This window comes from Aulonocara sp. 'chitande type north' Nkhata Bay, linkage group LG16 (genome assembly GCF_057382095.1).
Source record: "Aulonocara sp. 'chitande type north' Nkhata Bay isolate Kocher_YH1m ecotype deep benthic linkage group LG16, A_spYH_male_GT1.1, whole genome shotgun sequence".
NCBI lineage: Eukaryota > Metazoa > Chordata > Actinopteri > Cichliformes > Cichlidae > Aulonocara > Aulonocara sp. 'chitande type north' Nkhata Bay.
In genome coordinates this window covers 19520065-19544151 of record NC_141359.1, presented here as the reverse complement: position 1 = coordinate 19544151, position 24087 = coordinate 19520065, and the positions used below count along the sequence as shown (strand labels likewise).

At 40.0% G+C, this 24087-nt stretch overlaps 1 protein-coding gene across 4 annotated transcripts; it reads left to right on the top strand.

The window, feature by feature from the left end:
* The first annotated feature begins 1926 nt into the window (after positions 1–1926).
* ildr2b (immunoglobulin like domain containing receptor 2b) lies at positions 1927–22775 on the top strand. Of its 4 annotated transcripts, none has more exons than XM_086267067.1 (10): positions 1927–2057; positions 6830–7159; positions 7983–8102; positions 13858–13914; positions 14835–14981; positions 15103–15267; positions 16166–16279; positions 18673–18874; positions 19662–20328; positions 22240–22775. In XM_086267067.1, exons 1-10 carry the CDS (start codon positions 2018–2020, stop codon positions 22273–22275), a joined length of 1878 nt encoding a protein of 625 aa, XP_086123193.1. In that variant the 5' UTR covers positions 1927–2017; the 3' UTR covers positions 22276–22775. The 4 variants fall into 4 exon arrangements, with proteins under 4 accessions (XP_086123193.1, XP_086123192.1, XP_086123194.1 ...); XM_086267066.1 differs by having other exon boundaries at positions 18670–18874; XM_086267068.1 differs by lacking the exon at positions 13858–13914 and having other exon boundaries at positions 18670–18874.
* Positions 22776–24087: the final 1312 nt, after the last annotated feature.

The window sequence follows — 24087 nt, the reverse complement described above, 5'->3', positions numbered from 1 at the left end:
CAGGCTGTAAAAAAAAAAAAAAAAGAAAAGAAAAAGAAAACATAATTTGATTCCATTAGTTTTCTGTATTAACTGTAACTTTAGACCTTACTGCTAACTCCGTGACCGAACAAATTTCAGTAAGTTTGTTTTACACAACTTTGCTGTAATACACCATCACATGATCAGATTTTCTTGAAGGACATTGGTTTGCTGTGAACATGGCCTATATAACAAATGTATTAGTGTTAATTTTCACAAAAAGTTTGATTAATCCTTGAATCCCATGTTCAAATTTATCATAAATGTTAGTTTGTTGTTATTGATACATTTACTGCCATTATTGGTCAGTTCGTGCATTTTTTTACTTTCTTTTCACAATGCAAAATGTGTTCTTTTTGTATTTTTGAGTTCAGCTCCTTTTTATGCTTGAGATGAAAGTGTATGCTGTTAGCTATTTTTCTAACAAAAATTACTAATTTGTTATTTCTTCTTGTTCATTATTTTAAACTAAAAAGGCTGTTTTATGGTGTTATATGAAACCAAAAAATTGTGATTCGACTGTTTTGTTCAACTCTTGTATTGTGTCAGAAAATAAAATCATTAGCAAACTATATACTGTGGGATGGCTTTTTTTGTTCACAAATTGAGCTTGTGCATCTTAATATTACATGTGTTTATGCAACACTAAATAAAATCAAGTATACACAGAAAACATTGATATTGTGTACCGTACTTCCTTATCGCATATGTCCGGCCCTGCCGAGTAGTTGGTTAAAAAAAGGTTTATTTCTCAAGGCTTTGTGTGTACACATAATAGCTCATAGCTATAAAAGCTATTTTAAACCAAAGCAAAAATACTGACCAGGTCTTTCAGCTACAGCATCCTGTGATGCTGGAGATCAATGTGACTCTCTAGACCCTATTGTATTCACACATTCAAAGTTGAGTCATTTTATTGCTTCATCTGCCTTTGTTGGGCTTAAGAAACCAAGTGATTTGTATGGTGGGTCTAACGGTGTTGCCAGTGACATAATTCTCATTCTTTGGACTTTTTGTGATTATTTCTGTCCTGGATGCATTTGCATTTTGCCGTCATCTGCCGTGATCAGTATTTTGATCAATAAATAAACAAATAAATTAATAAACAATATCCATATCTCCCCTCCAGAAATGTTGCAGACCACACCAGATCACACCAAACCACACCGTTTTCCTTCAGCGGCACACAAACTGAAATCAGGTGACTGTTGTGGAAGTTTGCAGGAAGAAGAAACATAAAGGTTTGATGTTTTTTTCTTTCTATCCACATAGTGTTCAGATAACTAAAGAACTTTTGAAATGGAAAAAAGACATAATGGTAACTGTAATGTAATTACTTAATTTAGTACAATAACAGTTACATTATTGCATTACTGAAAAATATAAGGCGATTACAGTAATGTGATTAACATCCAATACTATGCACTAAAAGTAGTTCTTCAACTTGCTTTGGTAAATTCTGATCAACATGATTAAGCCTTTGCTTTAGGTTTGATAACTTAAGCATTGAAAAACTGTCAATCTGATGTCAAATCTGACGTTAAATAGGTGATACAAACTTGCTTTTGCAAGTACCATTGTAATGTGTATATAATCGAACTGAGATTCTCTAAGGTGAAAAGGGTTGAATATGTTTGCAAGCAGCATATTCCATTAATCTTAATTGTAGGGCACTGCATGTATTATGATTGGGGCTGAGCCACCATAAAAGTTTGAGCCTAGAATCGCCCCTGCAGACACTTCTAATCAACCTAATGCAGGAGCCAAAATTATCCTGCAACCGAGACACTTATGACATACGCTGTTTTTGTGCCGAAATTTTAGGCTGAAGTTGTCTGAGAGCGGTGCAGTGTTTGTGCTGAGCCTCACCTCCCTGAGAAGTGGTACAGTCCCGTTAGACGCAGTCCGAGTCCGGTCTGCAGCAGACGCAGTTAGCGGAAAACGACATGACCAACAAACGGTTAAACTACTCGTTAGTATAAAAACGGACAATATAATGAACGTTTACCGGCTGGCTATTTTTTTGGGAGCCTCAGGTAGGTCTTACCTTATAAAGTAAAACGTTAAAATGTGTTTTCTTTACGGCTAAAGCGCAGCAGGTTGATCCCATGTAAACTCGGTGCTTATCCCAGACCCAGGGGCTACACGGGACTCAGTAAAGGCTTCTTTTTGTTTTATTTGAGTGAATAAAGAGAAATAGATTCTCAGTTACAGCGATGGTTTGCTCCATTAACATTTATAGAGCAACCCAAGTAATTATTTTCTGGTATTTAATGCTGTTTCGATCGTATGTTGTGGTCCTAAGATGTTTTACTGATTTGTGGGTTATAGCTTTGCTATTACAGGCACTTCTTTGTGCTGTGGTGTTTTTTATAAAAGTACTTTTTTGGAGTACAATAATAAATACTACATGTATTTTAGCTATTTTCAGGTAGATGTGCTTGAAAAAAGGCACTTCTGTTTGTTTTCGGAATCTAAAATACAAGAAAATGATGCATGTCTTTGTTATTTATATTAAGAAACTCATCTGAGTTATAGAATAACACAAGTGATCTGTTTCACTATCACTTTATTAGTCAGACCGATTAGTTATACAAAATGTAAATATAAGGCCACTATATAATTTATATATATAAGTGTGTATATTTAAGGGTACCAAAAAAACAGGAAGGCTGGAAATGTACTGATGATGGTGCATCTGTGAAGAATGCGCTCTTCACGTCACTTGTTGTGAACATTGTGAGTGTTTTGTGAAACTGCAGTGGCTATATTCATCCTTATCACTTTTTGTTGGGCTAATGAGTCAATGTGAAGGAATGTATTGCAAAGTAAAGGCAGGAAATGTGACAGCTTTGGAGAGGAAAAGTCTGACTGCTCAGGAAACGTGCTGCTTCCAAGAGCAGGGCTTTGACCTGGGAAACATTTGCGACCACATACTGTGCTCACCCCGGTTTAAACTGGCATCTAATCTTTAATTGAGGCCTTTATGTTCCTTTATGTGTTGAGGCCTTTCCACTGTATGCAGGTGGTGAGGGTGTGACTGTCTGCTGCCTCTGAAACCCAGTCATTAACCTACAGTGAGTCACGGCAGACAGTAAACATTGGTTAACAGGTGTAATCATGATGCATGTCAGCAGTTACAGCAGTCCTCACTCCTCTCACCTCAAACTCATGATATTCATGAATTCCAGTTCATGGGCTAACAGTTTGATTTAAATCTCTTGTGCTTAATTGGTTTGTTCACATCCAGCTGGAGGAAGGCCTGACACTCTCATTGGCTGGGAGTCTTCGACCTCCTCCCCCTCTCAGTTGCTCAAGTGGGACAGGAGAGGGGAAGCCCTAACAATGGACTGGTCCATGAAAAAAAGAAATACAGGGAAGACCACAGCTTTCTGTGGCAGGAATTTAGGAGCTTGGTGACCCTTCCTCCTGTTTGTGCAGTTAAAGTGTATCAGAGGAAGAAGTAAGCTGATGACGTCGACCAGCTGGCCTCAACTTAATGTTAAAAACACAAAGCTGACAAAGCTTCAGCATGCTGATTAGTCATTTAATGGAGAAGTTGACTAAGATGTAATCAGTGTCATATCCGTAACTCTTTGTTTCAGTTTATTTTTAGCTCCATGTTAGTGCATTTGGAGAAAACCAGGAAAATTTATGACTAACTAATAAATTAGTTATTAAAATTATTGTTGATTTTTTTTTCTGTTGATTTATTCATTCTGGTTTAAGCTTCTAAATGGAAAGATTTGCTGCTTATATACCAATATTTTTCTGGCTTCATGGTAGGGCTGCACGATTTTGCATAAAATGAGAATCACGATTTTTTGGCTTAGAATTGAGATCACGATTCTCTTTTCCAGTATAAATATTTATTGCACTTATTAACTGCACATCAACTTCGTAACAGTTGAAACTGAACATAAAAACAATAAATAAACATAAAAACAACAAATGTCTCACGTTTTGTTGTTGCCGCAAAATGTTGTACTGCTTGAAATTCCGTCTCCACCGTTGCTCGACGCTGCGTGTATAGAGCAGGTAGTGAAACAATAGAAAAATAGTTGCGGGACGGCACTGTGTAGCGTTTGTCTAGGGTGTTGATCATTTTCCTAAATCCCTTGTTTTGCACAGTGTTGATGGGAGCCATATCTTTGGTCAGGTGATAAGTAATAGCCTCCGTAATTTCTTTGTGCCTGCGGGAGTTCGACGTGTATAGGGAAGCGCTGTATAAGGTTCCCGTTATTGATGTTTGGGTGGTTGACCGGGACGGATTTTCTCCTGTTACTTTCTCGTCATCCCTGACTTGTTCTCCGTTGTTTTTTCCCTGCTAATTTTAGTATCACACAGCACAGCTTCTGTATCACGTGGTATAAGGCTCCGCCCTTGTCATTTGTTGAGCAGGAAGAGTGAGCGCTTGTTTTCATGCAGATTACATCCCGGATCAAAATGCGGTACAATCGTGGTCGTCGTCTTTTTTTTCTTTTTTTTTTTAAGTATGAATCGAGATCGCGATTTTCTAACGATTAATCGTGCAGCCCTACTTCATGGTGTAGTCGTTTACACATTTACTCAACAATTGAAAGATCCCGTGACCCAAATCCCTCTGGGATTGTGTAAGGAAAGGCATCTGGTGTAAAAGAAATGTGCCAGATCAAATATGTGGCAACTCCTTATTAACAAGGCAGCAACTGAAAGCAACTACTTCTTATTCTTAATTGAATTTCTTTGAGTTTTGGATTGTTGGACATGTCAGAAAAAAAGAAAACACAGCAGCTTGACTTTATAACCCTTTTCCTGGGATTCACAGACAAAATCAATTACTCGGATAACACATCCTTTTCAAAGAATGTGGTGTAGATCCACACCCAAATGCAATGAGCTCTTTCTTTCCTCCACCTCACCAATTTTTCTGGAATTAAGCCTGGTAGTTTTTGCGTAATCCCGCTGACATACAGACAGACAAATAAAAGCCCAGCAGTGATGACATTCCTCTACCTTGGGTCTCCCTTCTGGGGGAAGAATAGTTATTCGCAGTCCTAACTGTTGCCTGGAAATAGGGAATCTTGATGTCTTTTCAGAAGAATGCTGTAGAGGTGCTCATTTGAGATAAATGTCTAAACACAGTGTGTATTCTCCTCTTACTGACCCTGGGAGATGCAGGCTGGAGGACTTGGTTTTGTTTTGATTTCCTGTCTTCTGGGGCATGTTTAGAGTTGAGTTCCTGCCCCACCTAGAGCTAATATGACTACCAGAAAATCCCCATCAGACTGCTCCACCCCCCTCCTTCTATGATGACAACCCCCTGCCTCTCCCTAGATCTCCCCAGCCCCCCACGCACACTGGAATTTAACCTTCCTGACCCCAGCACTGAACAATAGCGGACCCCCACACACTTAATCTCTCCTCCTGTCTTTCTTTTGGTTTTGATATGATGATAATGACAGTTTCTCTGAAGTACAGAGTCATCATCAGTCATCTGTACAGATAAAGATGAGATGCAGCTGCTGCTCTGCTCATAAAGTTGCCACTTTCATCATTTTACTGTTTTCAAACTTTTCTTATCTAGACTCACCTGCTAGTTTATCACCTTCCGCTAGTTATGCAGTCTTTTCCTTCACCTGAAGTTTGATGACAGAGAGCAAATTATTACAGAGTCGGCTTCAGAGCATGTGAAATGGACAGGCAGCTGACGTGCAGTGTCCACAAAACACAGGTTATAAACTGAAATTCACAGTAAGATGCATTATATGTGTATTTAAAAGAGTGCTACAGGAGGCAATAAACTCATCCTCTGAAAACCTAGACAGGCTACACAGTTTAAGGATAGATAAGCTAATTCATTATTCATCATGATTCATCCATCCATCCATCTTTTTCAGCCAATTAAGGCTTACAAGAGGGTGGGACCCTATCCCAGCTCCAATGGGGCGAGGGGTGCAATTGCCAGTTTATCACAGGACTAGCACAGAGACAGACCATTTGCACTCCCACTCACATCTTCTTCATGATCTAGTATCCATGATTACAAGCAAACTAGCTTCACGTGCTGATCGTTCCAAAGACACTTCCCAAAGTTTCACTTGCATAGACCCATGCACTCCAAAATCAGCACCCTTAGCTGTACTACTTACTGAGATTGCTGCCAAAGCAGAGACTGTTCAGAGAATAATTAACTTGAGCTTGAGCTGCAATAACTGACTAGAAAGAAGTCAGTTGAGGGGGGCAGAGTGACCCCACCCCCAATAACACAAAGGTCACATTATCATTTAACACCAACAAAGCTGCAGCCTTCAAAATGACCAAGTAGTGGACAGTAAAGCTGTCTAATATAGCTCATTAAGATTTAAAGGTAAGTTTTGTTAAAGACTGTAGTTTAGCTGTAGTTAAAAAGTTAATAATAAAATCGCAACTAAGTAGTGGTGTAAAGCCTAATCAGATCTTTGACTTACTAACCAAGTAAAATTGATGCAAATCAGTTCTGACATTAAACATATTGGCTCCTCTCATTGTTGTTACATAATTTATTGATTAACAAATATGTTAAAGGTTTAATTTTGTTTAAATGGGACGGATTTTAATGCTTGTAGTGTGTTTTCAGATCTGGCGCTTATATTGGTTGGACTAAAAAATGAGTCTGTAAACTCTGTATTTCATTCTGCAGAATAGGTGGAACTGACTTGCTTAAGTTAGCATCGTGCATATTTACCATTTGCATGACTTAATAGTCAAACTGAACTGATATGTCCATTTTTAGTAGATTAACAAAAGCACCTGTGCTTTATTCTTTTTGCTTGTATGTGTCCATCAGTGTGCGTGTGTGACAGTGTGCATGTCTCAGTGCAGAAGGAAAAGCAGTATGCAATCCTCTTCCAGTCCGTGGTCCTCTCGTGTCAGTACCAGACGTCCTCCGTCCAGCTCCCGGTGGTGCAGTGGTGGTACAAGTCCTACTGTCGAGACCACATGCAGGAGTCCTTCTCCCTTTCGGAGACCCTGGGCATCAAGACCTCAGCGCTGGGACCCAAGTCCCACCTGGAGTGCTCTGACAACACCCGCACAGTTCGGGTAGTGGCATCGTCCCAGGGAGCCTCCATGACGCTGGCTGAGCACTACAAAGGCAGAGACATCAGCATCATAAACAGTAATGTCGCCACTTTTATCCTCAGTGAAATAAGGTGAAAGACTCTGCAGCTGTTTGATCGTCACACATGAGTCAGAGCTGACGGGGTTTTTTATAAATAAATCTCTTCTGCTCCAGTCCTACAAGAATGGCGGTACCACACAGAGGCCCCCGCCCTCGCGCCCATTCATATGTGGGCTTCTTATCAGGACAAAACACGTCTGCCATTTAAATGTGTCCACAACGGCCTCCTGTTGTCACAAAATCCAATAACAATAAAGGCCAAAGGAAATACATGTAGGCCGATAATGACTTTCTTTATGTTTGGCAGTATTTTTTTCATTACTGACATTAAAAACAAACAACTGACTTCGGGACCCTTAACAAATTTTCTTCACATCCAGATAGTTTGTGGTGTTTTGTTAAGAACATGACTTACATTTCCTCGCATTTCAACTGAACATGTTTTTGTCAAGACATGACATTCTCCCTCCCCTTTTTCAGTATTGAGTCCAAACGTGAATTACAGATTTTGGATCTTTAGATGAATTCAGACTTTTTGATTTATAATTCTAACAAAGAGACAAGCATAACCGGGAAAATACTCTCACTTCCCACTGAACAATCAATAGCATGTCATCGATCTTAAAAGAGTTCCAGTTCATAGTCCTCAAATTTTGGGCCACAGTCTTATTGGGTGGCGTCAGTGTTAAATGATTCCGCTTGAATTTTAAAAATGCAGCATTAAAAAGTTTGCTTTGTGAACACGTTGTGCCATTTGACATATTAATATTTGTAAATATGTAGAAATATAATCTTTGTCCTTGTTTTGTAATCTGTGCAGAAGCAGACCTGCGTATTGGGGAGCTGCAGTGGGGCGACAGCGGGGTGTATTTCTGCAAAGTTGTGATCGCTGATGATCTGGAGGGGAAGAACGAGGATCGGGTGGAATTACTGGTGCTTGGTAAGCATGCGAGAAAGTTAACCTATATTTTTCTATTTGTTTGTTTGTTTGGGAGTTTTTTCCTGCGCGTTGTTGGTAAAGGTTTTAGAAGTGGTCTCTTAATTGTGCTGCATTCCCGAGTGCCCTTACTACGGTTTCCATGGAAACAGCTAAATGGTGTTTCCCTCTTTACATGCCCTCGATCCTCTGTAACGGACTCTATTCTTTAGCCGGTCGCACGCTTTAGAGAGCCGCTGTGGAGCCGTTACATCTCAGGTCAGTTACACAGTATGTCAGGAGGCTCAAAGACTGCAGGGGAGCTTCAGCTGAACAACAGCGAGCGTGTTTGTCTGTGTGGCGTTTGCTCATTGGGGAGTATCACTGGTTAATCATTATACATACCTCCCAAATCTTCACTAAACTGCCAACACTTCAGCACTAAGATCAGAGAGTCATGACTTACTGTAAATCTTGAAGTAGCATTTTCACTACGTAAGATTGTCTTTTTGTTTAACCCAGACTATAAGATGTTGAACTTGGTAATATGTATTTTCAGACCAAACAAGAGCTTGTTAACGGTCCCCCTCCAAGCATTGATGTATTCAATACAGTTAGATGAAAATATTCCCTTCATATCAGCAAAAGCTGAGCCTTTTGCCTCAATTAGCATGTACAGTGTGGGATATGTAAATTAATCCCTCCCCTTTCCTGCTGTCCCTCCCCTTCCTATCCCTTTACTTTTTCAAGCTTTACTTAGTAGTTCTCACACACAATGCCAAAATATCTGGAGGCTGCTGTTTTGGTGGAGCGTTCAAAGCCCTTTAAAAAATCCACAGTAGGTTGTGCTCATGGGACAACAGCTAAGTGCTAACTGCCAACACAAATCATTCAGATGAATTAGCGCTCACTTTTACTGCTTATAGTAACAGTAATGTTAACTTCACTCGTCCTGTCTCTCTGCTCCTTTGCTCTGCATGTGTCTGTTTCACCATCACACACAAGGAGCTAAAAGGCAAACACACAGAGTGAAACATAGAGCAGATGATGGCAGTAGAAGTCGTGCACATGTAGACATGCACATGTAGATATGAGGATATTATCGAACAACTAATAATAGCATCCTTCTTTTGTTGGATAAACTTCCCAACTGTGACATCAGAGAGATTAGCCAACTCTTCCTGGTTGATAGGATTGGTTTCTTTGGTCTGTTGCCTATGAACCCTGACTGTGTGAATGAATATATCTGAAGCAACATTCCAGATACCTTGGAACTGGAATACAGGAAGTCGGGAGTGATGTCACTCCTGAGTTAGCAAGTTCCAGAAAAAGCCAGGGAAAACAGGATTGTTAGCTCAGGGTTGATGGGACTGCTCCGACTTTCTGAGGTGAGGAGGTGTTCCAGATTCAAATTCCGACTGGTAACTTTGGAATTCCAACTTCTGACTTATACAGGAACACAGCATACTGCTTCGATGTTGCTGTTGCGCTGCACTTCCAGGATCAAAAAGTCTACTTGGTTGTTTGTTTTGCTTGTGATATGAAATAAATACGACTAAAACACTTAAAAAAATAACTGATGGTGTGATCTGTTAGTTACTTTTCTCCCTTTATGTTAGGCCAGCCTGATGCTTATGAAGTCTGCTTATTCATGTAGCCCTCTTTAGTTTAGCACTAATCTGATTACAGTCTTCTCCCAGGAGAGAAGAAGGGGCTTAAACGTGTGAGAATAACAAGACTCATTTGGCTTTAGTGCTGAACTTCTTAGCTTGTGCATGTTGTAATTTTGAAGTTAGAATTAGAAAGTGTGTAAAACTTTTTCTGTGCCAAACTGGTTGTTTTTAAAAGTTTCTGGTACTTATATTCAACTTTCTTCACCAGCGTTACTACAAAACTGCTGCTTGGCTCTAACTCCATATTTAGGCTACAGTTCAAATATGAAAGCACATGATCAAAAAAACATTCTTTGCGTGTTCTTTTGCTCACCAGCACCTTGAACGCTGATAACATTTACTCAGTTCTCTTTCACACTCACTCCCCTTCCCTCCCTTTTGCCTTGCAAAATCTTCTCATGCACTCCTCCATTTCCAGTGTTGGGAAGGTTACTTTTAAAATGTATTCCATTACAGAATACAGAATACATGCCCCAAAATGTATTCTGTAACGTATTCCGTTACGTTACTCAATGACAGTAACGTATTCTGAATACTTTGGATTGCTTAATATATTATCATGCTTTTTACAACAACGTGAATGTACTATTGCTGTGTGATTTATTACTATTACTGAAGGTCCGCGACTCCGAACTGTAGTAAAGGGACCTCTGACTAATACGGCAGGGTCCCTGTCGGCTCGTAGCCGAAAAATAGCTTTACTTTGTTGTGTGGGTCAACTTTCTTGCGAGAGACAGAGAGAGGCGTTGAAAGACTGCTCCAACGGAACTTATTGTTTTCGGAGGAAAACACGAACACGGTGTACAGTCGAGTCTTAATAGCTTACTTACAACTGGGCTCGTCAGGCACTCTTCTTGGCTGCAGTGGTTATTATTATATTTACATGCTTCCAGCTCCCGTTTTTCCTCGATGACAACTCGTACCTTTCCACTCCCCTTTTTCTCCCTCCTCGCGCTCACAGACCCATAACGTGTATGGCAGTGCATTCTCCCTGCAACACGGACTACACTGCCCATGATGCTACATTCTTGTAGCATTCTGCCTGTTAGCTTAGCACAACAACAACGAAAATGCGCTCTCTCACCCAAGAAACACACAGTCGCAGAGAGAGAGAGAGAGAGCGTCGCCCTGTAACCATGGCAACCGTAACGCTGCCGCCTGGAACAAAAGAACGTAGCTGTCAAACAAAACCCAAACAGTCCTGACCCGCGACAATATGAAACAGGAAAGTACTGCAGTGTAATCCATTTATTTCAACAAAGTAACTGTATTCTGAATACCACCCTTTTAAACTGTAACTGTAACGGAATACAGTTACTCATATTTTGTATTTTAAATACGTAACGGCGGTACATGTATTCCGTTACTCCCCAACACTGTCCATTTCTTACTCGTCGACCTCCCCTCCCTCTCGGAGCTGCACAGCTCCTCAGCTCTCTCAGGTTACAGATGGTATGCAGTCAAGTGAGGCAGGGCCAAGGTAGCAAGGCTGTTTTTTTCCCCACTCCTTAATAAGCGCTTACTCAGCACACTCTGCAGCCTCAGTACCAGGGGTTGTTTAGTCTACCAGTGTTGCCATGTCAGACAGTAACCAGTCTTTACTGTAATCAGGGTTTTCAGACCTCATAATAAGCACATTAAAAACATCCGTAGCTGACTCCTGCACACCTGTTGCTGATCCCTTTCTGTATTCAGCGAGTAATTTCCTTGAATTTTTGTTCTGATTTTGACCTTTATGTCATACATATTGAGCACAACAGGCACATTGTTTCACAGCAGCGCGACTTGCATGACCTTGTTTTGACGAGCTTGCGCGGTAAATTGTTGTCCTGGTGCCATCAGTGTCCCAGTTTCCAAACCTCCCTGTCTGTTGCCTCTCACGTCTCAGTTGCTTGCATGTGTTTGGGTGTCTGCATGCATGTAAAATGATTAACAGCATTCAGTTAACAGTGTGCAGTTTTAATGTTAATGCTGAGACACGTCGACTGTGCATGGCATCAAAGAAAAAGGCTTTAATAGTTTTTTTTAAGTTTTACTTTATTTTATTTAGCTTTTTTGTGTGTTTAGTTCCCTCTGTGTTTCCCTATCTGTTGTCTTGATGCATGCTCAATCATCCAGGTAAGTAAATCCCAAAAGGTTGATTCTGTTCATCTGGACGTAGCGTTTTCAGTGGGAGAAACGTTTCCTCACTCATCCAAGTGACTTCTTCCGTCTCAGCTGACTTCAGGTTTCCCCAACCTTATAAACAGTACATTTGCACAATAACTGGGCCTTGTTTCAGTTATTGTGCAAATTTACTGTTATTGTGCAGATGAAGAGAATCAACCTTTTGGGATCCCTATCTGTTGCTCCCTCTGTCTCATCTTTCTGGTTAGTGCCTTTGCCCTCCTGTGCTCCCTTTCATCTGACATCTTGTTAGTGTTAGTTTTTGTGTTGCAGTGTAATTGTCTCTTGTGTTTTTTCCTGATTTCTTTGAAGGTTGGTTTTCTTTCATGTCAGGTTTTACTGGCTCCTTTGTGATTATCCTGATTGTCTTTACCCCTGTCTTGTTCCAATCAGCCCCCAGTGTATAAATAGTCCTGTCTTCCTTTGTATTTGCTATAATCACCTTTTAGACTCTGTGTTGGTGTTTGGGAGTTTCTCTTAGTTTAGCCTCCTTGTGGCCCTTTCTATTTTGTGTTTCCTTTAGTCTCAGTTCAACTATACCTATTAATTTGCCAGCAGCTAATAAAGGCTTGCTTTTTGTTAGTCTACCTCTTGCTGTCTGGCACGTGGGTCATATTGTAGTTCAAGAGATCAGAGAGGGATCTCTGGGAACAATGAATTTTATGTTATTATTAGGGGTGCAACGATACACAAAATTCACGGTTCAGTTCGTTTCGATACTTTGGTGTCACGGTTCGATATTTTTTCGATACAAAAAAAATTTTCATGTCAAGTTATTAAAATTATAAATATTTCTTTTAACTCAAAAGTACAGTTTTTAAATTAAATGTTGCTGAAACAACAAAATAACAAAAAAAAATGTATCTGATGGAGAAATCGCTCATATGTGGAAACGAGAGTTTATTACAGATATATGGCTCTTTCCAAAATAAAAGCTATTTTGTCGACAGCAATAAAAGTAGCGATTGCCCTCTCTATCTCTTTCATGTTCTAACAGCTGTCTAATTGAGTCGGGTAAGGTTTGCAGCATGCGTGCTTGTTGTTGTTTTTGTCTGCTTCCACTTGTCTTTGCACTAGCGTGATGTCGGCGTAAATGTGCAGTCATATTCGTTGTGTTCCCACCAATTTAATTGAGCATTGCGTGGCACATCCGACATACTGTTGTACTTTTGTCCACGATGTGCTTAAGTAGGGTCATTCTTCACATGAAAACCAAAATAGTTCCAAACTCCAGATCTGAATGACAGTGGAGGAGGTTCAATTTCGGGTAATAATAATAATAATGGATTGGATTTATATAGCGCTTTTCAAGGCACCCAAAGCGCTTTACAATACCACTATTCATTCACTCTCACATTCATACAGTAGAGTTGAGGCAGTTGCCATGCTAACTTGAGTGAATGCATATGGGTGGTGCTCAGTGGATCTGCGCTTGAACGCAGATCCACTGAGCCCTCAACACAGACGGCATCGTCAGAAGAAAAGTTGACCAAATAAATTTAAAATTTTGTATCGTTCAATACATATGCGTACCGAAAGCACTGTATCGAACGGTTCAATACAGATACATGTATTGTTGCACCCCTAGTTATTATCTATATAAAACATCCTGGTGGTACAAATGGGAAGTAAATGGACCTCCAGATCAAAAAGGGTCAAACTTTTGGGATGTGAACATGTGAACTACATGTCACGGGAGTCCATCTAATAGACATTTCAGTTTGTCACAGACAGCATGGTCAACAACAAACGTCTTCATTGATAAGTTTGATATTTTCTAGATGCAGACCCATTTTTTCATACTTAAACTTTCATTCCCCAAATAGTGCATGACCATTAATCATCTGCCTTCTGCCAAATTTGCTAATTTGCCTGACCTTTTGACTCCCGCTTCCCGCTTCCTCTGCCGGCCTTCACCTGTCCTCTCCCTCTCTCTGCAGGCAGGACAGGTGAGCAGCAAGATCTACTCCCTGAGTTTGATTTGGAGATTATGCCAGGTACGGTCCCTACGCTGCATGTCTGTCTCTCTGCCTGGCATTTTCCAGCTTTTCTATTGCCTCCTGATGTTTCTAATTCCAACTGACCAGATAAAACTCTCTTTGACTAACAAATGTACATTCACTTGTTAGAAATTTGACTGAATAAACATGACAGCCTTGTAGCTGGAGCTTCTACGCCCGATATGAACACAGTTAGTGAAGCTACATGAAGCCAAATTCACAGAGTTGTAGTTGTTATTGTTTACCTCCAGTTATGATTTCAAATTTCACAGGGGAAATGTGTTGTTAGTGAGTGGATTTTGACTCTTGGCACACCCTGAGGAAGTCTGTTGTTATGGTTTGGATGGTTCAAAGATGTGAGAACGGATAAAAGTAACTCTGATTTCCTTTGATATCCCCTAAAGTTTCCTGTTTGTAGGGGTCTGTTGTCCGGGTACATCAGTGGAGGAGAGCGCCAAACATCAGCTTTTTTTAATAGAAAAAACAGAGACTGGGTTTATGTTTTTGTCCAAAATCTTTGTCAGTTATAACATTTCAGCAATTCAAATGCTGAGATCTGAAATAAACAAAGACATTTCAAAAAAGACTGTGAACTTCGGAGAACAATTTTCAGCCCTTTGGCTGAATTTCTTCACTCAGCTTCATTTTTTTTCTTTAACGTAACGTTAGTGATATTGAGCTTTTGTCACAAACTGCACAAATCCTTTTGAGTTTGGCCCAGTCTGACTTATTTTAATGGTTGTGGCCATATTTCAGTTGCATCTAGTTACCACTAGATATGACTGTTATGTGAAAATCTTGGTTTTGCTGACCTCCACTGGTTGAACTTCTCACTTTGGTGTAGTGATGTTAAATCACTGTTCAGAGTGTTTAATCATTGACTGTTACCTTTTTTTTTTTGTATGTATGTAAATCAGAATGGGCGTTTGTGGGATCTGTAGTCCTGGGCAGCATCTTGCTCCTGCTGTTGTTGGGGATCTGCTGGTGCCAGTGCTGTCCTCACTCCTGCTGCTGCTACGTCCGCTGCTGCTGCTGCCCTGACACCTGCTGCTGCCCACGACACCGTGAGTAACACAAACAACCCAATGACTGTCCTGCATCCTCTTTAAAAAAAATGAATGTCCTTTTTTTAATTGAATATCCCCATTCTTTAACATCAACAATGAAAGTGTGTTGTTTATGCAGTGTATGAAGCGGGGAAGATGGCAAAGAGCAGACAGCCTGCTGCTCAGGTCCCTGTGTATCCCTATTACATTCCTGGTATACCTACTGTGGTCCCTGTGGCCTCTTCCTCTTACACGGACACAAAGATCAACTCGATCCCCTCAGTGGAGAATAACCTGTCTGGAGGTGAGTAGTAGAGGAAGAATTCAAATGGTTCCTGAAAGATGAGAATTATTTTGTAATTTTACAGGTAAAATTTCAAAATAAGTTATAGGCCGCCTGTATGCAAAATATATTTAATATTTGCATATGGTAGTTACGTGTTGTTTATTGTGCTCATAGTTTATTGATGGAAATTCTAATTTCACCTTTGTGATTTGTAATAAAATAATCAAAATTATTAAAACCCCAAAACCGATTAAATACTTTGTCAAATCTTACTGCTATTATTATTATTATTATTATTATTATTATTATTATTATTATTCAAAAAATAGATGAAAATGAACAACTTAACTGATTTCTTTGGAAATGACTTCTTTGCTGGTACTGTTGGAGGATGGGGTCAAAATGACTGGGATCAGCGGTTCTAGTGTTGAAAGTTCAATAACTGTTTTTAACGCTTTTGGAGAGGCAAAAACAATATTGATGAGCTCAGTATTCACTCTTCTTTATCACTGCTTTTGAGCTCTAAAACCTTCTCTGAGGACTATTTGAACAAGTGGTGTAATTAACGTTATTTATAGTCTTACATAGAAACGTCAGTGACAGCTGCCTTTTTCTCTTCATCAAACACTGACACGACTAACCTTCATTTCATCCATCATCCTTGTCTCTACAGTGAAAAGTCTGAATGTCTGAAATGTCTGAAGAAATGTTCTTCTCTTTTTCCTTTTTTTGAATTTAATCCGTTATTAACACGTAAGGTTGTTTTGTCTCGTATACTTTGCACACTCAAGAGTGTTTGTGTGCGTCCTTGCATGGTTTTGTTTTTCTCAATCTATCTATAGGTGTGTGTGTGTGTGTGTGTGTGTGTGTGTGTGTGTGTGTGTGTGTGTGTGTGTGTGTGTGTTGACATTCACAGTGCGCAGTGGTTACCAGCTCAAAGCCAGTCCAGCCCAGGACTCAATAAAAGTTCTGTACTACATAGAGAAGGAGCTGGCTCAGTTTCCGCGCAGCAAGATGGCAGCATTCAAATGTAAGCCTGCACAGATTAGGCTAGTTTCTTTAATCTGTGTGGCAGTGTGTGCGTTTATATGTATGTATGTGCTTTATGTGCATGGTTTGTGGGAATTAAATCTTACTAGTTGCCATCTAATCCTTTCATATTTGAAAAAAACAACATCTGTCCCTTTTTTCTCATTCACAAATTGCAAGGTTAACTTGTGGAGTCATGCTTTTTCATGAGTTTGAAAACACACAGTCATGTGAAAATATGTGAAGCACATCTTCTTTTCTCAGCTTTGTCAAGTCAGAGTTGTCTGTGTCTCTTTTTCTACCTTGCTAAATCACCATGGTAACGTATACTGAACATATAGTCTGGTTAGAACCAGGTTATGTTCAGAGTTTTGGCTTAAAATTGTCATTTTAACGGATTCTTTTATTTTGCTGCATGGTTCAAGTGGAATAAAGACTCTTCTGGGGAAATATGTAATTTGTTAAGCCGTACTTAACAGATGAGTTGAGTAGTCATTATTATCTGATAATGTCTCTGTCTGGAGTAAGTGACACTCACAGGGATTGTTTTGTGTAGGAGTGAGTTTTATGATCTGTGAAACGCCCCTTTTTATGGGAGTGCACACAGAGGCATTACAGAGAAATCCACCATCATGATACCTGTTATCTCCAACGTGGGATTTAGGTTTTGTCGACTCAGCTAAAGCCAAAAAAAAAAAAAAAAAGCCTGTCTGTGTAGAATTTCCTTTGTAATATTCCCATCATTGTCACTGCAACCAAGTGAAAAATCACCACCTCTCCACCAGAGTGCTTCACAGCTGCTATGAGGTGTTTGTGCTGATATATGTTGATTTGCTTTTCTCCAAACGTGACGCTTTAAAGCCAGACAACTCCGCTTTGGTTCCATCTGTCATAAAGGCTGTATGAGGCAGGCAGGATTGAAAAGCCAAAATGCAGACTCTCAAGCAGGACTGAGCTCAAAACTCAGCTCTATTGCTGGAAATACAAAGGACATGAAACCAAACTGGGAGAAACTAGAAACTAAACTGACAGGCAGAACACACAGCATTAAGGGAGATCACAACACTGGACAGAGGGAGACACAGACAATATATACACACAAGAGGGAATCAGGGCGAAGAGGAAACACCTGGGGAACACAGCTGGACCTAATCTAATTGACGAGACAGGGGACAAAACATGTTGCAGACAATACTGGAGACTATCAAAGTAAAACAGGAAGTACGAGAAACACACACTATGATGCAGACTGACTAGGTACAGGGAACAGAGGGAGCGAGACACACATTGAGCGAGGGAGACGTAAACACAAATGACACAAACAGACTCACACGCAAGACACAGCGATGAGACAAACACGCAAGATGAGTTTCAAAGATAAGAAACCAAAACCTGGAAATACAAGTAAACATAAACATAAATGAATAAAACTCAAGACTAAATCTGTATAAACTTGAACTTAAATCATCATTATAAAGGAAAGAATAAAAAAAGGCTGGGTAAAGTCCCAGTACCATGGCATCATGTGTACAAAGAACATTGTTCTAAAAGTCTAGAGGTTTATTTAGAAGCAATTTTCCAAACCTTTCCACAAGAATATTGCTTTTAGAGAGAAGATGCTTGTACCTGGCAGCCCTTCCAAGCATGTCACACTTGTTCAGTCTGTTTCTAATTCTACAGTCTGGACTTCCAACGTTTAACATGCTGACTGGGGCCTGTAGAGCGAGAGGGTCTGAGCAGTGTGAAATTAGGGTGAATTTGCTGGAAAGGCCACTTGGGAAGATTAAATTTGTAAATAATCTTTCTCACGGTGGAACGATGCACTGTTAATGACTACGGAGGCAGTAAGGGTGTACATATTTTTCTCACAAACTGCTCTGCTTTATGGGTTAGTTTTTTGCTAAATAAATAACAATACAGTGTAATATGTCACGTGTTGTTGTTCATCTGAGGTAATTTTAGAACCTGAGAAGGACCAGATTAGTTTTTTTTACATTGTCCTGAAATTTATAACCTTAATAATCTAAAGGTGTAGATTATTTTTCACAATTGTACAAAATAGATCAGCTGAATCCCACATAGAGGCTGGAAATATGAGCACATGTATGGAGCATTAATCACAGCCATCACTGTGGAATGTCTGGGATACACTGCAGTTCCTGTGTTCATAATAATAATAATAGTAATAACAAAGACAGATCGTGCATTTGTCATATTAATGTTAATTAATTTGTTCCCTAATGATTCTTTTTTTAATTAGAAAAATAAAAAACATCGTCTGATCCTATTCTTCCTTGAATGCATTCATACCTTTATACCACCCGCTGTTCATTCAAAATGACTTTATTAGTATAAACAGCAAATATCATGTTAGTGATGTGTCTGTCCCAGCAGCCAGGAGCATATCAGAGCTCAGCTCGCTTCATGATGGAGGGACTACAGACTTCAGAAACACCTTTCAGGCGGTCCAGATGAAAGCACTTCCACCTATCGCAGACCTCGATGACCTGTCGGTGCGGAGAGCAGCTCCACCTACACAAAGCCGAAGACTCAGACAAGACAGAATTAACCACTCAGATGATGAACTGGACCGCAGGTAAGGTGGAGAGATGCTTCCCTCTGAAGAGTTTCTATCAGGTTGTTGTGTTTACTGTTTAATGCCAGAAAACATTTGACAGTAGATGTGTCACGGTGACGTCTTTATGTTGCTTGAAACAAAGTGAATCCAAAGATATTCATAGGCAAAACACAATAACACCATAAAAAATGGCTGAAATACTTTTTTGTCAACCACAAATTATTGCTAAGGAATGTAATTTTGCCAGTAGAAACAATAAATTATAATTGATCCACTATTCAATGTACTTCACTGCATCACCTGCAGCAAACGTGGCTGCACGTTTTTTCCCCCTTTGTAAGTAAAAGCAGTCCAAATGTAAACCTCCTGAAAGTGACGTGTTACTCTACGACTATTTTCTCTCACCAAAACTGTTCATGAATAGAACGTTAATACAGGTAATTACCATTTTAAAAAATTGTTGAAAGAGCTGTTGAAAAGCAAAATTAAACCAGGATGTAAACATTGTCTGCAGTAATGGCTTTTAGTGTAGTGGTTTACACTTTTGCCCAACAAATGAAAGATCCCTGGTTTGATCCTGGGAGGAGACACAAATTCCTCTGTCAAACGTGCAGAGCATCCCGCTGTAGTGACCCATTGAGAATAAGGGATCAGCTAAAAGTAGCTAACATGGGAGTCTACAAGGGTTTTCTAAATTGGCTTCATTTGTCAGCCCTGGAGGTTGCTGCTTGGTGAGATAAATGTTTTCTCCAGTTTTGTTTGTTCTGTTATTAACATGTATAGCGCGGGCTGCTTCTCGCTGTAGGTGGAACTGCCGATCGGAGAACCTGCAGAGAAAGACGTTGGGCAGAAGAGGGCGCACGGGCTCTCTGGATGAGCTGGAGGAATTCGCTCGGTCTTATAGCGCACATGGACGTCGGGGTGCGCCATCAGACCGGCCTTATGAGCGGGATTACAGCCCTCCCAGGCGCTCCTATAGAAATGAACATGATGGCTGGGGGCGCCGCAGCCCGTCACCAGTACTGCAAAAGAGAAGGGACACGTGGGACAGTGATCGCCCGTCTCGACTGCCCCAAAGCAGAGCCTATGATGACACCTTGCTCAACAGCATGCTTGAGAGTAAAACGAGGGGCCGGGGAAGGGACAGAGGTGCTGGGAGGATGGACGAGGACAGTGACACTCCCTCTAAAGGCAGCTCCAGAGGAAAGGGCAGCGATAGTTATTACAGCCGTTCACCTAGCAACCGCCCAGAAGATGAGGACTCTTTGCCTCCGTACTCTGAGCTCGAGGCTGAGAGATACCGCAGGGCTGACCAAACTACAGAGCGGTACCGCACAGCAGAACCTCCCAGATCAGAGAGGTACAGGACCACAGAGGCAGCCATGAAGCCCTTCTCTTACACCCGCCCCAACCAGGGAATGTCCCACACACTGCAAGGGGGCAGAGAGGAGAGAGAAAGGAGCAGAAATCTGGTGAGTTACTTATAGCAGGAACAAGGACTTCCTCTTCTGTTCTTCAGGAAAAAGAGCCTTGAAATCCTGTAAACTGTTGCAGGACAAATCTGGTGATATCCTATTTTCGTCTTACTGTCAGCAAATACTGTAAAAAGCATAAAACCAGCAATGTGTCAGTCTAGAAACAACTGTCTGTGTAATCAAGTCATGAATTATTCCTTTCTGTCAATTAATGTCCTCAAAAGGTTTATGTAGTTTAAAAACTATCGTTCATCCTGACTTAATCCCACATTCATCATCATGATGCTATGAAAAAAAATAGTAAGTAAAAATGTTTCCAGGTGAACTTTATATATCGATATAATTGGAGTCGAGTTGGGACCTATTGTTTGTTTCCAGGTTATTCCGTACTGAAACGGATTCATGGACAAACCCCCAATTAATTAGCAGTAGCTTTGTAGTAGCCCACAGCTCTGCAATCAGGTCAATGTTTTATTGTTTTTCAGATCACTCTTATTATTTTATAGTCCACACACATACTGTTATATGTTCAGTACTAAAGCAGTAGAGTTAGCACACTTTCTTTCATAGTAAGTGGAGCAGTTATGAAACAGACAACCAAGTATATCCCTACAAGACTTGGTGGAGACCAAAACTGAGCTAAAAGGGAGCAACTCACTTGCTTTTATCACATGGTTGGAAACAACTGTCCGGTTGACCTATTATGTAACTTCAAGGCTGACTGCTGTATAAATAAGCATTCAGCTGTTTATCTCTTATATAAATTTAAAAACAATATTCCACTATACACTTCTGAAGCACCCATCAAAAGATGTGCAAAGTGGCCATAAAAAGATGGACATGGTCAGCAACAATACACAGTCAGGTAGACTGTAGCATTTAAATAATGCTCTTCAAGTGTGCCAAGAAAACTTTCCCCACACCACTGCACCATCACCATGTCCTGAACTGTTGATATAAACCAGGATAGATCTGTCTTTTTATGTTTACAACAAATTCCATCTCTGCCATCTGAATGTCGCATCAGAAATGAAGATTCATCATTCAAGACAACGTTTTCTCCGTCCAATTTTAGTGAGCACGTGTGACTTGTAGCCTCAGTTTCCTGTTCTTAGCTGACAAGAGTGGCTGTTGCAGTTGATCTGCTTCAAGGTTCAACGTGTAGTGTTTTCAGAAAGGCTCTTCTGCATACCTTGGTTGTAACCAAACATTATATGAGTTACTGTTACCTTCCTATTAGGTTAAAGCAAGAAACACTATCACGCAATGTTTAAAGTCATTTAAATCAGTGAGTTGCTTCCCTGTGATTATATATTTGTGTTAACAAGCTTTTGAGCTGGTTTATAAAACAAAATAGCCGATAAATGTTATAAGCTATGCTTTCCCAAAATCTGCTAAAGCTGGTTTCAACGTTTACAGAAGCACTGTGTGCGTAAACTAACACTGCTGGTTTGAGCTTTACATGAGATTTGTTGACAGTAAGAAATATAGAGAAAAAAACATCTGCCTTGTCCTTTAATATCTTTTATATATCTTTAATAATGTCTCTCAGTGTTATGTACATAATATGTATTGTGGATTTTAGATTTGTGGTGTCAACACTAAATCATTTTGTGTTGTTTCTACACGACTTTATGTAGCAGTGGCTTTTCTAACCTAATTTTTGATAATGAATGAAAGCGCATTATTCCTCTATAACACAGCCTAGCATGCAACCATTACACACAGGCTTTCTGGCTTTCTAAATATCCCAAAGTCTTTCTTCCTCTATGAGCAAGGTGGCAACCACTGCAGTATTGCATGATTTCTGTGCATGGTTACAAAGCTCTGTCCCCAGGCTGTGCTAACCCTGCATGAGCATGAAAGTGAAGTTCCTAATATGTTGCTCTTGGTATGTTTCCCTAACAGAGCACTGCACTGAGCAGGGACTCACTCATAGTGTGACAGGGTCTCCAGCCTGGACCCAGCACAGCGCTGCCAGCCTGTGCATTAAAACTGTCCTGCAGCTGCGCAGGAGATGCTAACTGTTACAGCTCCAACCACAGCAAGTCAGGCTCATCTCACTGAAATAACATCACTGAAAAACGTCAGTAATGAATCCTGAGGAAAAAGTGGATTTAATATTTGTGTTTTTGTACATGCATATCACATTTTATTTGTTTGTTTGTTTTTTAATTTGTCTTACTTTGTATTTCAATGATGTAACTGGACTCACACTGGTGCCAAGGACAGATTTTGTATTTTATTTTTTTGTTATTCAAAAATTTTAGAACAGCAACCTTCAGCCTCCATACTTCTCTACTACTCTGCAGCTCAGGTTCACTTTGTATTTTTGCCTTTGCCTGTTGTTACCTGTGTTCCTGGAAATACTGCGCCTTGAATTTGTACTACAGATTGCAATTGCACTGCTTAATAACTTTTTAAATAAAGAAAACTTTGCTATAGTCTCCTCTTTCTTTTGGTTAGTCAGTTTAGTCTTTGCTCTGTAAAATATCGGAGAATACTGAAAAAAACACTCCCAACCCAAAATGGCGAAGTCTTCAGAAACACAACAGGTATGTCTGATCATTTTAAAGGGAAACTGCTGTTTGTAATACTGACATCAGATTTTTGGCGCATCCTGTTGAACTTTGACTCATTTAAACCGGTCAAAGGATTGGAGTTGGAGTTGGGGTTGGTTTATTTACATAATGAATAACTTGTCTTTATATATTGCTAGGAAAAATGGGAAACAGGAGCAGTGATTTAATGAAATGTGCAAACATAAATGACAAAACAGAGTATGTACAATTCTTATAATCTCCAAAGTCAACAACGTTTTTCTTCACCACAGCCTGAACTCTCTTAGACAAACTTTCTTTTCATTTCTTTAAGCAGTCGTCAGCAATCGTTCTCCAGGCTTCTCGAAGGACATCTAAAGCTTCTTCTTCTTTGGCTGTCTTTTATTCTGTTCTCTGTCAAGGTGATCCCACACTGCTTCAGTAATGTTGAGGTTCGATTTCTGAGGATGCCAATCCATGACTGATAGTGTTTTTCTATTGAGGTATGCTTTTACTGCATTTGCGGCGTGTTTGAGATCATTGTCGTGCTGAAAAATTAAGCCAGATGTTCTCCAGGTGGTTCTGTACAGTGAGACAAACTCAAACAGATGGTTGATTTCTATCATTTTTGTCAAGATCCACAGCACTGGCACCCGCTTCAGATGTTATCAGTCCAGCCCAAACGATGACAGAGTTTCAATCTGTATTTTACAGCTGGGTGTAAAAACTCACTATTGCACCTCTCTCCTGACCTATCAGTTGATTTGAACCAGCATTGTTTGATTTATCACTTCATAAGACCTGTTGCCACTGATTTTCAGTCCAGTTGTTGCCCAGCCCATTTCCCTTCCTTTAAGGTGGCTTCTAGACAGCCACCCTTTGACTGGGACTGTTTCTGTTGATGCTTCAATAAAAAGTAGACTCGAGGTCCAGATTTGCAAATCAGTTCCCATGTCAGGTCTTTCCTATTTCTTAAGGGTATGACTTTCAGATGCTGTTTATCTCTTTTATATACTTTTCAGGTCTGGTAATTATTTGTCTGTTTGACATTTTTCATAGATTTAACTAAAGAAATGGAAAGAAATTATGTGTTTTGCTTAGTTTTCTGTTATGTTTAGACAAAATTGGCTTATTCTTGATTCCAGTCACTTTTTTATTCTTAAAAATTACTAGAATGCTCCTTGAAGGAGGGTGGCTCCAGACTTTTTTACAGTAC